Source organism: Nilaparvata lugens, chromosome 4 (assembly GCF_014356525.2).
Source record: "Nilaparvata lugens isolate BPH chromosome 4, ASM1435652v1, whole genome shotgun sequence".
NCBI lineage: Eukaryota > Metazoa > Arthropoda > Insecta > Hemiptera > Delphacidae > Nilaparvata > Nilaparvata lugens.
This window is the reverse complement of record NC_052507.1, coordinates 58988256-59006575: the sequence shown is the minus strand read 5'-3', so window position 1 is coordinate 59006575 and position 18320 is coordinate 58988256. Positions and strand designations below refer to the sequence as shown.

The 18320-nt window shown below is 32.9% G+C and overlaps 1 protein-coding gene across 41 annotated transcripts in view; it reads right to left on the bottom strand.

Annotated features, from left to right (window-relative positions):
• The window catches only part of LOC111055036 (uncharacterized protein CG45076), a 56042-nt gene that overhangs the window by 30566 nt on the left and 7156 nt on the right, over window positions 1-18320 (bottom strand). For 10 of the 41 annotated variants that reach the window (XM_039425995.1, XM_039426007.1, XM_039426019.1 and 7 more), the window contains exon 2: window positions 2223-4088. The exons of 10 other annotated variants lie outside the window; for them this stretch is intronic. In XM_039425995.1, coding sequence (XP_039281929.1) covers window positions 2223-2258 — 36 coding nt within the window. In that variant the 5' untranslated portion in view covers window positions 2259-4088. Of the gene's footprint in view, window positions 1-672; window positions 836-2222; window positions 4089-18320 lie in introns of those variants that run through there. 21 more of the 41 variants (XM_022342184.2, XM_022342186.2, XM_022342197.2 and 18 more) reach the window with 4 other exon arrangements.

Below are 18320 nucleotides of genomic sequence, written 5' to 3'. Positions count from 1 at the left end.
GCATTAATTAACAGTATTTTTTTGATGTGATTTAATTTGCATTTTGGAATATTTTGTTTTTAAGTAGCCTATTTTTCTATCCTCCTATTTGAACCTCAAAAATTCAAAGAAAACCCCTTCTCAAACCAATAACACTTAAAATGATAAAACGTCTTTCAAGTACGGTACGCTAGGTAAAAATTTTTTTATGAGAAACGTTATTTCTTCTGTTTTTTAAAATGTGAGAGAGACGCATTATTATTCTATATAAAAGAAAAAGATAGAATATCGTCTCCTATTTCATAACACAGAACAATATAAATGAAAATATAAATCTCAGTACACTTTTAAATTATTTTGTCACAACATTTTTCGGACACTTATGCTATTTTATATTTTTATTTATATTAAAAGTATCCCTAAACAAAAAAGACACAGAACAATAATATATTATCCATATAGCGTTGTTGGTAGAACTGTACCAAAAAAGTAAGTTTTAATTCAAGACAAGGTTGAATGGTAGAGCTGTAAAAAGTCCTGAATCCGCCTAATAAAAAGTATATTTCTATTTCATTTATTTGGATTTGGATTCTAAATTATTCTTCTAGCATTTTGCATTTGTAATACAGTAGACAACTTGTTGCATTTAGCCAATAGTGTTGAATTTTTCAGATCCTTATTTTGAGTACTCACCCTTCCAACAGCTGGAGTGAGATGTTTGAGATCCATTCTCTTCTTCTGTGGTCAGTCACCGAGCGGACATCCGGACCGGACACGGACGGGACAACGGGCAAAGGACAGACAGAGAGGAACAGACAAGGACAGCATTAGCAACACTTCACAGCAAAACCATCTCTAGTACTTTTTCCTTTGTGTAAATTGTGAAACTCGATATTTTTTAAAAGTCGTCAAAACAGCTGTTCTACTGATGAAATATCTCGACTATTTGTTCTTTTTATGAACTGCTCTACCTACCTACCTACCTCATGCACGAGAAGGAGGCTACAAAGTCCATTTCTCAAAGATGGGGTGGACTCCTCATCAGTTTCTCAGAAAGGAGACTCATTCCAGTTGATAGAGCCGATAAATAACTATACAGGGTATGAATTTGAAAAAAATCGGTCAAGTCATTTTTGAGAAAATCGTGAAACACATGTTTTTTTAGTGATTATCCACCATTTTTCTCAATAATATTACGGAGCTCCTGAAATTTTCCTAGAAATGAGACTCATGTCGGTTGATAGGCCTAATAAATAGCTATCCATGGTATAAATTTGAAGAAAATGGTTAGATCCGTTTCCGAGAAAACCGTAAAAAACATGGTTTTTTAGTAATTATCCGCCATATTTCTCAATAATATTACGGAGCTCCTGAAATTTTCCCAGAAATGAGACTCATGACAGTTGATAGGGCTTATGAATAGCTATCCATGGTATGAATTTTAAGAAAATCGTTTGAGCCGTTTTCGAGAAAACCGTGAAAAACATGGTTTTTTAGTGATTATCCGCCATTTTTCTCAATAATATTACGGAGCTCCTGGAATTTTTCCAGAAATGAGACTCATGTCAGTTGATAGGGCTTATAAATAGCTATTCATGGTATAAATTTGAAGAAAATCGTTAGAGCCATTTTCGAGAAAAACGTGAAAAACATGGTTTTTTAGTAATTATCCGCCATTTTTTCCGCCATCTTGAATTGAATTTTATTGAATTTCTTATTGTCGGGTCCTCATGGTATAAGGACCTTAAGTTTGAAATTTCAAGTCAATCGGTTGATTAGGAATGGAGTTATCGTGTTCACAGACATACACACACACACACATACACACACACATACACACACACAGACCAATACCCAAAAATCATGTTTTTGGACTCAGGGGATCTTGAAACGTATAGAAAACTTGAAATTGGGGTACCTTAATTTTTTTTGGAAAGCAATACTTTCCTTACCTATGGTAATAGGGCAAGGAAAGTAAAAAGACACAGAACAATAATATATTATTCATATAGCGTTGTTGGTAGAACTGTACCAAAAAAGTAAGTTTTAATTCAAGACAAGGTTGAATGGTAGAGCTGTAAAAAGTCCTGAATCCGCCTAATAAAAAGTATATTTCTATTTCATTTATTTTGATTTGGATTCTAAATTATTCTTCTAGCATTTTGCATTTGTAATACAGTAGACAACTTGTTGCATTTAGCCAATAGTGTTGAATTTTTCAGATCCTTATTTTGAGTACTCACCCTTCCAACAGCTGGAGTGAGATGTTTGAGATCCATTCTCTTCTTCTGTGGTCAGTCACCGAGCGGACATCCGGACCGGACACGGACGGGACAACGGGCAAAGGACAGACAGAGAGGAACAGACAAGGACAGCATTAGCAACACTTCACAGCAAAACCATCTCTAGTATGTTGGTTTGAGATCAGTCATGTTGATGAATGATGTAATGTGCATCTAATTCCAATTAGATTTATCCACTTTCCAATCAACTCATCATTTGGTTTAAAAGATTAAATCAAATATGAATTAAATAATTTTCAAACAAACATTGTGGGTCACTGTCTTATTGGACCTTTTCAATAAAGTGGTACAAGAATAAAAGAATAGTTGATTTTGTAAAGTGAAATTCATTATGGACAATAATGGTACACGACAAATCATAAAATTATTCAACCCTTGCTTTCATGGATTGTTGTTGTGATAGGAGATATATGAGGGTAGTAAGGTGGAGAGTTTTTCCAATGAGTCTCAGTTTTGATTTTGGTTGGAGGAAGAGGAACACACTTTAGGATAATCTGATACACTATCAAAAATTAAGTTATTATTATCAAGTAGCCTACATTAAGTTGATGTTGTTGTAGGCCTATCAGAGTTTTGAACTCTCTAGTAACCTCTACATTATACTTGTCTCTTGAAGGAAACTCTTTTGTAATTCTGCAGTGGGCCTACTTTAAATTTTTTACACATTAATTCAAATTCTTTTTCAATCAATGATAATTATGAGTGGAGTTATGCTTTGATAGAGGAAATAGCATTTGCAATAGATTATTGATTATGAATATTCAATATTCTTTTCTCAATATTTTCTTTGTTCAATTATCTATGAATAAAAATGTTTCAACACTAATGACTATTTTTCAAATATTTTTTCAATAATATTGCAGCAAAAATAGCCAACAAGATCGTTCAGCTATAGCAAGCTGATTCTCAATGAATAACTCAAGATATAAATAGTAATAATATTCAATTTAAAAGCAAAATTTTTGTTATATTTTCAAATTATTATTTGTAAAGCAATAAATAGCTTGATAGATAAATTATTATCTTCATAATTCAATATAAAAACAAAAATTCTATTTTGTGATTTCCATTTAAAACCCAATAACTATCTGTGGTTTTATTTCAAACCCAATAACTAACTCGAGGATGAAATTTTATTATGAATACCAAGCTATATATTTTTCAATTATTTATAAAACCAATAAATAACATATAGTGATAATTAAATATAAAACAGGCATAATAAATATTTAGTTAGGTGAAGCTTTAATTTTAATATCATTGTCTAGGTAACTTTAGGGGTAGGGGTGGGTGAACATTTTAGGGGAGGGGGACAAAACATCACTTGCTTTGTATGGGTTGGGGGGAGGTAAAAAGTTTAGGGGATGGGACAAAACATCACTTGTTTTGTATGGACAAGCCAAATAAATAATGATATTTGGAAGAGTAAAAAGTTTAGGGGAGGGGACAAATCATCACTTGAATGAACGGTCAAGCTACATACATGAGGGCATTGGGAAAAAGGGAAAAGTGACGGTAGGAGGTACCGCCAGGCAATCGTCCCGATGTGGTGGAGGAGTAGGAGTGATTGTAGGATCCGGGATAGTCAGAGGAGCGAGAAGTGCGCTCCGAGGTGGAGTGATAGGTGGATCCCGGTCCGGAGCCAGTGGAGCGTTGCACCCGCTCCGTGCTGGAGCTGTAGCTACGGGTAGGCGGGGCGGAGCCTCCGGACTTGGACTCCGAGGTGGACGTGTAGGAGTAGGAGTACTGCTCCTCGGCGCGACGTGGCCGCTCCGGCCTGTCGGTCACCACGTAGTGACGTGGCGTCTAGAACACCAACGTGACGTCATCACAGGGCAGCTCTTTTATTTCAAGGGTGACTCAAGTGCATTCAGGAAGCGCGCTTTTTTGTTTGAAAGTGTGTTTATTGACACGGGTTTTGGAGTTTTTATTTTTATTTTTTTTTTTTAATGGGTGGAAAAGTATTTTCATATTGATAAGTCATCAATAATTATAAATATTGTCGATCAATAAATTGAGTTGCCAGAACATTAGGCTACATTAATGTACTGTATGCCAGCAACATATTGAGCTGATTACGTTTAATGAAAGTGAAGGGGTTTTTAACGAAAAGTATTAGTTTCAATACTTAGGTATTGTCCTATCAGAACAATGGACTTATTTAATCTAACAGAGGTGGTGGATTGATGACTCTACTTTTTAAATTTATGAACTGCATCACAAAATCTTCAACAACACATAACTAATATAGCCTACAGCAAAAACTTCTAAAGATGCATCAGCTACTTCATACTATCTAAAGAAGCCTATCAGTATACCTACAATTTTCAAGTAGGCCCACATTATTGAAACCCTACACATTACAGTAATTTTTTAACCGATTTAGAAATAAATTTCGATATGGAATAGATGATAAAGTAGCCCAAAGAAAGAATGAAGGAAATATATTTTGACATGGTATCAAAATTTAACTGATCCATCACCCAATACAAACAATAGAAACCTAACGTGCCGAATTAACCGATCGATGATTGAAGGGCCGTGTTTCTTTTCAAATGGAAAGGGTTGGGAATGGTGGGATATGGGAGCATACAAGAATTAAAGGAAAAAATTTGCATCTCTAAATTTATAATTTCAAAGTCTTTTTCCTTCTAACAAGAATGAACAGTCCTACCTTTATAGGTTCTCTAGTATGACTTTAACTTTGAGAGACCGAATTTGAATAGCCTTGAAAATTGGATTCGTTAATATTCATCACATTTTAATTTCTTGTATCAGGATTTGGAAAGATCTACTTAGGCTATGTTTCTGTTGAGAAAGGAGGGATGAGGGTATCAAGCAAGGGTTGAACGTAACATGGTATGAGATAAGTGTTGAAGAATGTGTGATTCATCAAAAATACCATGCAAATCTCACAGAGATAAGAAGAAAAAGTTGAATCTGATAGAAACTAATTCTCAATCAAGTACCATATTACCCTCAATATGCAACTCGATCAATTTTACTTGAAAAAACTATGAATAAAGGTAGAATCAAGCTTCATTCAACATTTACAATATGGTACAAGGTATGAGTGAAATATTGTATATAAAAACCAAAAAATTTTCAACCATGAACTTATAGGAAAAAAATATAATGTCACATTCACTGCCTTTCAAATAGATTTTTCATGTTGATCATGATTAATTGAGGAAAGGGAAGATAAAAAAGTCCCAAATTTGTATTCTGTTGTCGAATTGTAAAGTATTTTTAAATTATATGTTATATCCGTTAAATGTGTTTAAAAAAATCATCTTTATATTCTGTATTAACTGTAGCCCAACTTCAATTCTGTATGCTTTTGGAATAAAAACGTTCAAATCATAGATAAATAGGTATTGATTTTCAAAATGTTACCGTATGAATTTCTTCATCATCTCTGGATCTTAATAAATTGCAATAATATCTCAAAAATATTTCATCTTTAATTCCATTGATCGAATGCACTTGAGTCACAAACTTCATAAAAACAAATATAATCACTGATATTAGTAAACAATCTTGAAAGATAGCAAACATGAAATAGATGAATGTATGATATGGATGAAAAAGATAGATCAAAAACAGAAGAATTAAAATATTCATAGACAGAAAAAATTGATTGAATATTACCTTTTCAACCGCAGACTCAGCAAACAGCAATTATATATAGACCTATCCATTCTTCAATGATATTATTGATAAATAATATTCATATTGATTGATATGATATTTTATCCAATAAATCTTCGGGAACTGTTTCCTTGGTCATGTAAATAACAGTTATAGATTAAAAAAATCTACTTTCTTCTAACTGATTGAATTTTATCTGAATTATTATTAAGAATTTCAATATCTTGATAAGAAAAAAAATAAGTTTCTCCATAAAACTATTATAAAATTGAAACAGTTAACTCATATGCAGTAGGCCTATAGGTATGACTTTTTATTATTTTACTCTAAAAAAATATCGTGCCTTCAAAAATCTCTTCAAAAGTTCCTATTTCAATTATGATATGAATGTTGATTTTAAATATATGGCAATAAGAGTCTTTTGCACTATCAATAAATAAGATTATTATGTTTCCAGTACAATTTGAAAATAGAATATTTTTTGCATTCTTTCAATAATTTTAATTTGTTACAGTAATAATAGCCTACTCATTTAGCCTTCAAACAAGATTGAATAATTTTCAAGTTTGTTCAAGAACGTGAATAGATCCATGGTTGTACTAAATTACTTCATCTTGAATGTAAGAAACTTTTGAAAGTTACACTTTCTTAATAGTTACCGGTATATCTTGAATTAAAATTTAAAACGATAATTTTTTTCATTTCTCATCCATTCCTCATGAACAAATTTAATGAGAAGTCCAATAGAGATGCATTCTGCATGCTGTTTACATAAAACCGGACATTTGCATGATAAATTTGAAGGAATCTGCTAATTTATACAGTTCAAGCTGAAATGTTCAAGACAGAGTTCCTCACATTTAATACTATTGAACCAATTTCGCAATATAACTGCTCATTCAGTCTATTTTTATACGTTTGGACCATACCCAACTTTCTAACAACCCGCATCAATACTTGAAGATAACTTATTGCAGTCATAACTCTCATTCTTGAATTAAAAACAAATTATTTTACACAATGTTCTTACATAAAATATACTGAATCAAGTAACGTTTGTACAAATGCAATAGGGTAACTAGCACATGCTAAGAGTGTAAAAATCTTCATTCTCTCGGATAAGGGAATGAATGTGTTGAAGTTTTAGGAATTTATTACATGGGGTTCCAACTTTCTACCGATTCCTACATATAGGTTTTCATACAGCATAATATCACAGTAGTATATTATTATTATAACACACACACAGAGTTGAAAAACCGAATTAATCAAGTAATATCTAATGGAAGGAGCAATAATACTATAGGCCTACTGGCGGGTCTACTAGTTCCTGCATAAAGTGTATAGTTTATACAATATCTTCTAGGATAGGTACAACATTTCTAGAAAATTTTCTAGTCTGGTGGGGGGGGGGCGAGGAATAATTTTTTTACTGGATGTGTATGTATGCAGTGGATTCTACAAGATTAAAATACCAAGTGGAAGGTGAATATTATCTACAAATTATACTTTTATTTTGTAGGAGAGGTCTTCCATAACTACAGAATATATTTTCTACAAGAATCAAATTATAAGTGGGAGGTGAATATTCTTTACAAATACCAAAATTTCAGTAGAAAAATCTCTCATAATTACAGTTGCAAGATGCAGGTAATTTATTGCATGGAATTAATGTTTTGATGGCATACATACGTAGGGATTCATTTCAACTGGCACGTTGGGGAATGCGTAGATTGAGCTTGGCCAGTTATAAGCGATCATTCTTCGTTTTTTTGGTTCCGTCTGTTCACAAACATTTGGTTAGCATAGTAATTTGCAAATTCTATGTAGATTATCTACGGTCATCATTGAATATAATTCGGAATTGGAATTTGAAGGAGCTCGGCTGAACATATAGCTATCAGAAGCATTCGGTATTGTAAATCAGAATCATAAATATATTGAAAAATAATTGTTTTATCACCTCCTTAATTAAATCAATTTTGTGCTCAACAAATATAGCTGTACCATATTTATCACATGGTCTTCGATTATTCGTGGTTAGTGAAATTATTAAATACTGCTAAATTTAAAATAACAATCTCTTCACAAAACAAAGCATATTTCTCTTATTCCTGATGAACACTTTCATTTGACCATAGTTGATATTTATTTTATTGATTTATTATTGATCTATCGCTTTCTAATTTCATATCTTCACTCGAAGAGTCTTTTCACACTTAGCTACCGTACGCTACGCTGAAATACGTCATTTCTCCAAATGTTAAATCCTAGACGAATGTGAACGGGACTACAAATATTCGTAGCTTGGATTTAATTTAAATTTTGAAAACACTTATACAGTGAGAATGCACTTACTATTATAGTAGTGACGATCGTTTTACCACGTAATGTTGGATTTAGCATTGGGAGATAGCACGTATTTCAGCGTAGTGTAGCCAAGTGTGAAGAGACCCTCTCAGCTCGATTTAATCTTTTATCTATGATTGAAGAAAATATGGTAAGTTTTATGGAGTCCAACATCATACTGCTCTAACGTGATGAGAGATATTTTATCACTTACCAACTTATTTTTTATTTACCTACTGACCGAATTCAACTCTTATCAACTTATAGGCCCAGAGCCCAGAGGCTTGCTCTTCCCAGCGCTGAAAATTGAAATCTCAAACATGAAGTTAATGAAAGAGAGAAATTTAGTTGAGTTGAGAATTGAACCATTTCCTATTTATTTATAATATCAATGAAACAGTATATGTCTTTTTCCTACCAGCAGGGAAAAAGATAGTTCAAATAAATCTTGGCATTTAACTCTCCTAATGTCAAATTCATCTCATCCACATCTTTCTTCATTTTTACAAGCTTTAGCATAGGAAACCTATACATTTATTGTTTCTTCTATGGCTCTATATCCCAATTTTCAAATCTATATAGTTCTATGTAGAAGAAAGTTGAAAGGTGAATCAAAATGAACATTAAGTAGAAGTCAGATTATAATCATTAAACCTTTATTGAGTAATCAATCTCCCATAACATAATATAAGAAGCCAGATATCTTTAGAATAATTAATTGATCACATACAAAAGCAAAATATATATCTATTACACTCCATATACACTTGAAAATGACTCTTAGAGAGTTGAAACTAAAACTTATTACAACGAAATTTAGGGTCCTTGATGGTTTTTTATTGTGTGTTTTATTGCACTCCATAATTTTATACGGTTTACTTCACAAGATTCTTAAAACATTGATAGATAATTATCAGGAAACATACGGTACTATTTTTTTTTTCATTTTAGGTGTCTTCATTATCTAATATTTTATTACAGTTTATTATTCATTTGAATTATAATTGCAATTTATTTAAAAATACATTTTCAATAAAAACAGTATACATATATTTGAATCCCTCTAGCTATTTTCTATTTGAGGGATATTATGAAAAATACATTATAATTTACTAGGTTGCAATATTAACAAATATAATTATATATTAATGAAATAATTATGGCAATTTTTAGTGTTATGAAGAAATTGGTGGAACATTCTGTGTCTTAAGTAGTGTGTACTCAATCGCGGTCCCGATATCCCTCCCAGCTGTACGCCCTGTAGGGTGTGGTGAAGAGCAGCCGCCTATGTGTCCTCCGGCACACCTCACGGTGTTGGCCGGGTGCCTGGCCACTGGTGCCGAACACAGTGAAGGCAGGCTCTACTTGGCTGGGACGCGGCACACAGGGCACCTTCTCCCAAGGCACTTCGCGTCTCTGCGGGGTCAGAACAGACGTGGCTCAGTCCAGTGAGTTGGAGTGGCAAGGAGTAACGAGGATTGGTGGTTTGGCGCGGAGTGTGACCAATACGAGCGAAATCCAAAAAATCAAGTGCTCAAAAAGAGTATTCCAAAAAATGTTCCAGAGGTCTTCATTGAAAATAAAAACGTTTAAACCTTGACATCAGTCTTTCTAAAATAAAATCTCTCTGAAATGCCGAGCATTCTTGATTCTATAAGAGTACTACTTCATAAAAAATTTGAAACCTTAACATTTTTCATTGAGACATTATAAGACAACTAACTCATAACGGTACTATTGGACAAATATATAACTTGGAAAAAATCTTGAATAACTCTCAGATGGCATGAATTTTCCATAAACAGTTTGATAAATAGGTGACAACTAACACAAACCAGTACCAGGCCTATTGGACAAATATATAACTTGGGAAAAATCTTAAATAACTCTCAGATGGCAAGAGCTTTATGGACAGTTTGATAAATATATTCTATTCCCATTCATCTTTCCAACCTCTGTATGATTGTCCTGATCAAGTATCACAGTATGCAGCAAAGTATGACTAGCCAAAAACACAGCCATCACCTCAGCACAACGAAGTATCTCAGTTACCAACTTGATGATGAAAATTCTCATTAGAAAATAACTTGAGCTTGCTGGGAAATTCAAGAGAAATAAAGAACTGTACTGCTTTAAGATTATAGCTGCCGGTACTTGAAAACATCATTGAGTCGATTGGCCCAAAAAGTTTATTCCAATCATGTTTCTTAAGTTTGCTGTTACATGAAGTACTGAACTACTGGTTGCATCACTTGACTGTATTATTAATTTAAATTTTAAAAGCGTGCATTGAAAAAATATTTTTAATTTATATTCCGCCCCAAACGTACCGGTATAGGTAGAATGTTTTAAAGATGTATCGTTCTTCCAATGATTCTTCAGTTTACTGCTTTTATTATTTTCAATTATTATAGTGAGCAAAAAATAGAATCAACTATATGAAAAGAATAAATAAATGTGCCGATAAACAAAAAGTTACAAGCATTTTATGCCTCACTATTCAAATAATTATTATTGATACTTTTTGGGGGAGATGTTTGACACTGTGTTGATTATTGAAGTTTACAATCGGAAACGGAGCTATAAGTTACTGTTTGGTAGGTATAATTAAAAAAAATTAGAACTTTTTGTGTGAGTGGTACTCAATTATTAAATTACCAGCTTTATTTTTGTAAGCTATTCTCCTAATTAAAATTGTCAATTAATGAAAATTAGACCTACCAATCCTCGTTACTCAAAAGTAAATAAAATGAACATTTTGAAGCAGATATATCCACAGCATCAATTTAAGCCAGTTCTATGCTAAAAATTCAGCTCAGCTTTGCAAGCGTCAAAGTTCGAGATATTTACAATGAACAACAGTGTTTTAATGGGACAGTACTTTGAGTTAATTGCAAGCTGTATGAAATAATAGTGATTACACTTTGTGAATGTAAGTTAATTTGAAATGTCCTGGCAGTGAATGTAGATGAATGAATATTTACATTTTTAAGCGTTATTTATAATACAGTGAGCTGGTAATTTTATGTTAATTTTGCCTAGGCTTACATTTTCCAATAGAATCATCACTGCAATAATTATTATTCTAAAGCTATTGCTTTGTAAACTTATTCTGTTTTTCTTCTATATTTAGTTTCTTTTTTTTGAGCAACGAGTTTAAATTTCAGGAGAGCTTATATCTATAAAATTGGTCATTATTTTTTCAAACTACAATTTTACTTTTCCTTCAAGCATTGTATGTAACTTGAGAATTCCCAAGAGAGGAAATAATGTTTTGAATCAACAGAAGCAGCATTCATGTACTTTAATGTTACTATTAACGGGCTACTGTTTATTTATGAAATGTATTTCTATTCCATTTTTATATAATTGTTGTTGTGCTAATTAGTTCTGAGCATTGAAGAGTCAAAACAACCATGATATAACGATTGGTTCAAATTCATTAATAAATTATGCTACTGGATGGTTCTTTCATCAAAATCCAACAGGAATAATGAGAGTAGAGACTTCATAGAATAAAAAATTACACAGGTTTTGATGGGATCCTTTTTTTGGAATAGGGTTACCATATTTTCTTCCTATAAACATGCGTCAAGTTCTATTCATAGCTGACGATGAGGTAATGCAAATCTAATCTGTTTATTAGTCATGTTTTCTTCTAATAGCCAAATTTTTCCCTTGTAAGCTGTTTATTCATACTCTGCAATCGCATCCAATGCCCTTCAAAAATGTGTGAATCAGTATTTCAAAAACAGTCGCAATTACGAAACTCTTCAGCTGCGACGCACATCAGACATCACAGAGGCGTAACTCGAACTTTACTTCCAATTCCACACTTCAGCAAATGTTTACTCGCCACCGACTATCAACTTCCAAAAATCTAAAAATAGATCAAGTTACTTTTCAAAATGTTGGTAGACTGCCCACTCACGGTTCCTGTAGGCTGGCTGCACTCAATGAACGTATGAGTCATGTCCAAGGTATACGAAAAGGGTTGTGGGTGTATTTTTAAATTGAATTCGGAAATTTTGCTAGTGTGATCCACTTCATACTGTCACCATCCCCTATGAATAACACCAACGTTTCCCGTTCGAATAATGCTGACAGTTTAAAGTGAATCTCAGTCACTAATAGTTCAGTCCTTAGTGTCAGCATTTCCTGTAAATAACATAGGAGCTTCTCATTGCACTAATGCTGACAGTTCAAAGTGAATCTCACTCACTCACAGTTTAGTCATGCTGTCAGCATTCCCTAAAAATAACGTCAACAACTTCCCGTTTAACTAATGCTGTCGGTTTCAAGTGAATTCAACTGTTGAACGTCACAGCCGGTCGTCATTTGTGGACCAATGAATCAAGTCTATTTTGATATATGGCAGGATGTTGGCAATTAATGATATTGTTGCTAATAGAAGTATTTATATGTAACTGATACTGTATTTTCCAGGTGATGCTCTCTATCGAATAACTCCCAAAGTTATTATTCTTATACTAGAAAATCAATATTTTTAATACTAGAATAGGTTGATATCCAAAGATAAAATATATGAAGATTTGATGAGTTAGATGGGCTCACTTTATTAGATCTTCTCATAACATAGCCGGATCATCAGTTACATTTTCATAGAAGTCTCAGATATGCATTCTTGTTTTTACAGGCTAAAATAAATTTGTATAATAATATAATAGAATAATGATCAGTTTCTGTACACAACAGTATCGTACACAATGAAATTAAAATGAAATGATTATAGGCCTAGACATACACGATAATAAGAGTAGAATATACCTTAACATAATTTTATAAATCTTTTAAAGAGTTTCATAAGCTGTCAATTTTTACTACGACGTTGACTCTTTGATGGGAAACAGGGGAAAAATGGAAGAGAACCTATCGCCTTCAATAAATATTGAAAAGAAGCTGCGTGGAACAAATTAGGCTGTTAGGACCTCCTTGACACGTTCCAAGACTCAAGTATAGAAGTTTTGAGAACTATTTCCAGTACAAAGTAAAAAAGTGAATATAAGAAGATGTTTCATCTCTACAACTGAGTGACAATATAGCATGTTACTGTTCACAAAATACAACAAATTTTTATGTCATCAATGCTAATCAAAAAAACTATTTGAACTTGAGCTTCAGGTGGATAAAACAATCTGAATAAAACATATTTTTGGTCCACTACAAACAAAACAAACCATATATCTATTAGTAGCGAATTTTAGTACCATATTGCTTATTTGTTCAGCTAGCTTTAGAATAAAACAATTGTCTATAAAAATGTACGAACTTAGCTTTAGGACAAACAATCAAACCAGCATAAACGAATGATCTATATTAAAGCAACTGAACAATAATATTCATTAATAAAAGTGTATATATTGCTGAATCATTTTCTGTGCTTGGAATTTCTCAAAAACATTGAAGAATATTCAAAAATAAGATTATTCTAGGCTATCGTTTTTCCAAGAATATTGGTCTATCTATGCATGCTACTATGCTGGACTACTTTTTTCTTATGGAGTTTCTAAAAAACATTTTAAGGTCTTACATACACTTTTTCTGAACCACTATATTTGATAATGTTTCATATAGAAAAACTAGATATGACCATATTGTATCGTACAAAGTTTGCAAATGTGTTTTCTCAAATATGTTTCATCAAATATCTGTGCCTGTTGATCCTCCCCAAATTATTTTACATAATAATTTTGTATCATTGAATTAAATAATAATAAATCTACAAACAGATACAGATTGTTTTATTGTTAGTTTCATTGTTTTTCTTCAATGATTGAGTATTCTGGGCATTAACTTTGACTAATAATAGTTCATCCCACATACCACTACGTACTCTCTCTTCGGGATATTATTTTTTTATTTTGTAATGGTGATAGTTCGTCACACCCCTACTAAAATATTTTCAACTTCTGTTCCATACTTGTTATGAATTTTATACCATTAAAAAATCCAAGAATAGCCACAGTTTGTTCGGAAATTCATTATACTTTTGCTACGCATTTTATTGTTTATGTTATGAATTCCACACCATCTCGCAAAACTCTACAAATAACCACAGAGCTTCTGGAACTGTGCACTCGCATTTTCTCGCAAAATCTAGCCGTTTGCAGAGCCTCGGAAAGCACGCGTGTGTAAAGTTTGTGACGTCAGCAAAACAGCTCCCAGATCTGTTGGCTAAATTTGGCTGCTCTGGCTTGCGTCGCATCTACATCACATTGAACTGTCAGCAGTCCCTGTGGAAATGAAACCAGCGCTTCCTATTTAACCAATGCTGACAGTTTAAAGTGAATCTCATTCCCTCTCAGTTCACTTTAAATTTTCAGTATTTCTTATAGATAAAACCAGCGCTTCCCCGTCTAACCAATGGTGACAGAATCAAGTGAGCCTCATGCACTTACAGTTCACACTAACCTGTCAGCATCCATTATAAATAGAGTTAATGCTTTCCGTTCATCTGATGCTGACAGTTTGAATTGGATCGTGACGCTGAGGAAACGAAACGAAACACAAGACGACCGCTGCTAATGTTTTATGATGTGTGTTGTTTCGCCTCATCGCGTCTTTTCTTTCTGCTTTCTGCTTCATTTCCACTCTCCAAACTCTTCTTTGCAACGATACAATAGCACCACCACTTGAATACTTTGGTGGCTATTCTTTGCAACAATACACTATAGATTTAGATTTTGAATATCTATTGGAAGATTTTCTTTTTGCAACAGTTCACTGTTGGGGTTAAGTACATTTGGGGTTCATTTTTAGTTTGATGTTTTAATGTCAATAAGAATTTGTGGACTTTTTCGATATTTTAAATATAAATACTAGAATATCCTGATAATAAGAAAATGAGATCTTGAGATAATTTACCAAGGGGAATCTTCATCATCTCTGAATAAGTTATTGATCAATCCATATAATGTAACTTAAATCGCTCAACCACATCATTTCACAAGACTCTGAAGATATGTCTGGAGATAAGGTTGAAAAATGACCAAAAATACAACACAGAAATCATCCTACTATCGTCATATACAGTTATCTAGACTAAAAATTTCAATTCCTTTGTCACCTACAAATTTGTAGGTGTAATTAAAATTACAATATTCGATGTTCTCAGCAGTTTTCAACTCCCATTGCTATTGTAAGAATATACAGTCAGTGTAGTCATTTCAATTAATATACTTCCAACAACCTACAAAAGTAGGTAATCTGCACATGGCATGCATATTGTCATCCATCATTTGCCTTGTTGCACCTCTTGCTACTAGTTAGGTACTCGATGAAGTACTATACATTCATATCAGTTCTATGATTACTTCTATCAAAATATTGAACAGATTCACAAACAGAAGATAAATCCTATTACCTCTCTATCTCTCCTTAAACACAATAATTTTTCAAGCTCCTATTTATAATGAGTAGTATAGTATTAATGAACGTACTGCAATAAAACTTTGTTTAGCTTTGTTAAAACTATTTCTCATGTAGTACCTACCCACTGTAGGCTGTCGTAACCTACCTATATTTTCCTATCCATTCCATTCATTTCAATTTCATCTATTTCTAGTAACTAGCTCTTTATCTCTCCATCCATTACTTATGTTCTTTCAAGTGTAGTCTCTCTACTTATAATTTTTTCAATCCATCTTATTTCAAGTTCCATCATATTCTCTCGCTTTGCAAGTTCTTTCTCTTTTCACCTCTCTATTTCGTGCAGCTTGTCCCCCGAACTGCTTGGTCAAACACTTGAATTTAGTGGCTCATTGGTGGCAAAGAGAGGAGGGGGGAATGACGTAGTGCTGGACGCAATCACCTCACAAAGTTCAAGCGTGATTGTTTATTCTTGTGTCGAATGTTTTACTCTGACAACAGATTGAATACACGTGCCACTTGCAACGGAAATAGGTCTGAAGAAATAAGGGAATACTGCAGATGAAGCATCTCAAAATGTTTGAAAATGTTGATGAATGGAGCTGAGTTATATTTTAGTGTGGGCACACCGTAGCTGCACTACCTACCTACACATTCGTAGGCCTATGTGTGTTGAAATATTGAATAAATACTTGTGATGTGTTTTAAGGCAAATTTTATTTTTACTCTGGAAAAATTTCATTTTCACCACATAGCCTATGTAGGTAACTCAATTGAAGGATAAAAATCATTACCTATGGTTGATGATAAGGATGAAATCTCATAGATAACAATTTTATGAAAGCCTTCAATTACTGTTTTCCTATGAAGTCAACTTTTTGAAGACACCTGATGAACATTCACTTTTTAATTTTGAAATAGGCCTACTCAACATTTTTCTTCACTACCGGTTCCTGTAGCGATTGATTGAAACAATAAGGATACATTATAAAGCTTGAAATTGATTAATAGAATACTTATATGAATGATAACAAAGAATAGAATCTCCATTCAAATAAAGTTTAAGATTTTTTATGTTCTGGAGAAAAGTGAATTATCGTGATAAAGATTTTTAAGTTCTGGAGAAATTTGAATTATCGTGACAATACGTTTTTTACTTTCCTTGTCCTATTACCATAGGTAAGGAAAGTATTGCTTTCCAAAAAAATTAAGGTATCCCAATTTCAAGTTTTTATTCGTTTCAAGGTCCCCTGAGTCCAAAAACATGATTTTTGGGTGTTGGTCTGTGTGTGTGTATGTGTGTATGTCTGTGAACACGATAACTCTATTCCTAATTAACCGATCAACTTGAAATTTTATACTAGAGGTCCTTATATCATGAGGACCCGACAATAAGAAATTCAATAAAATTCCATTCAATATGGCGAAAAAAATGACGGATAATTACTAAAAAACCATATTTTCACGTTTTTCTCGAAAACGGCTCTAACGATTTTCTTCAAATTTATACCATGGATAGCTATTTATAAGCCCTATCAACCGACATAAGTCTTATTTCTGGAGAAATTCCAGGAGCTCCGTAATATTTTTGAGAAAAATGGCGGATAATCACTAAAATACCACGTTATTCACGGTTTTCTCGAAAACGGCTCTAACGATTTTCTTCAAATTTATACCATGGATAGCTATTTATAAGCCATATCAACTGACATGAGTCTCATTTCTGAGAAAATTGCAGGAGCTCCATAATATTCTTGAGAAAAATGGCGGATAATTACTAAAAAACCATGTTTTTCACGTTTTTCTCAAAAATTACTTAACCGATTTTTTTCAAATTCATACCCTGTATAGTTATTTATCAGCTCTATCAACTGATATGAGTCTCCTTTCTGGGAAACTAATGGGGGGTCCACCCCATCCTTGATAAATGTACTTTGTAAACTCCTTCTCGTGCATGAGATAGGTAGGTAGAGCAGTTTATAAAAATCACACATAGTCGAGATTTTCATCTATAGAACAGCGGTTTTGACGACTTTTGAAAAAAAACATCGAATTTCACAATTTACTCAAAGGAAAATGTACTCTGAAAACAAAAAGTAGTCTGATCGTAGTTTCAAATATGTTGCCGCCAATCTTCATTATGTTATTCCTCTAAATTATTATCGTTTAGGAATGAGACTCACAGTTCAATGAGCAAGGAAAGTTGTGTGAGTGTACCACACCAGACAGTACTGTAAGGTCCACGCTATAATGGCAGTATTTGATAACATTGATGCTGCTATCCTTGTCTATTCGACAAAGCAATATTACCGTAGTGCTATCCTTCTCTAGCTTTGCACACCGTTGCAAGATCGTTTTTGAACAATACAAAAATATTTAATCTCAATTATTAAAATGTGTTATTTAATAATTGAAAAATATATGTTTAGCCTTTGCATAGCCTTGGTTATTGGTTATTGCACAGCCTTATTGGCATAACCTTTGGTTATTGAATGACAGGCTACCAAATTGATGATTAATAGGTCTCTAGGTAGTAAGTTTCAGGTAGGTACCATAATATCAGTTTTTATTTTTTCTGATTACTAAGACTAACATCAGATAATTCAAATTTGAATAGCGCGCATTTGAATTTGATTGATGTGTATTGAT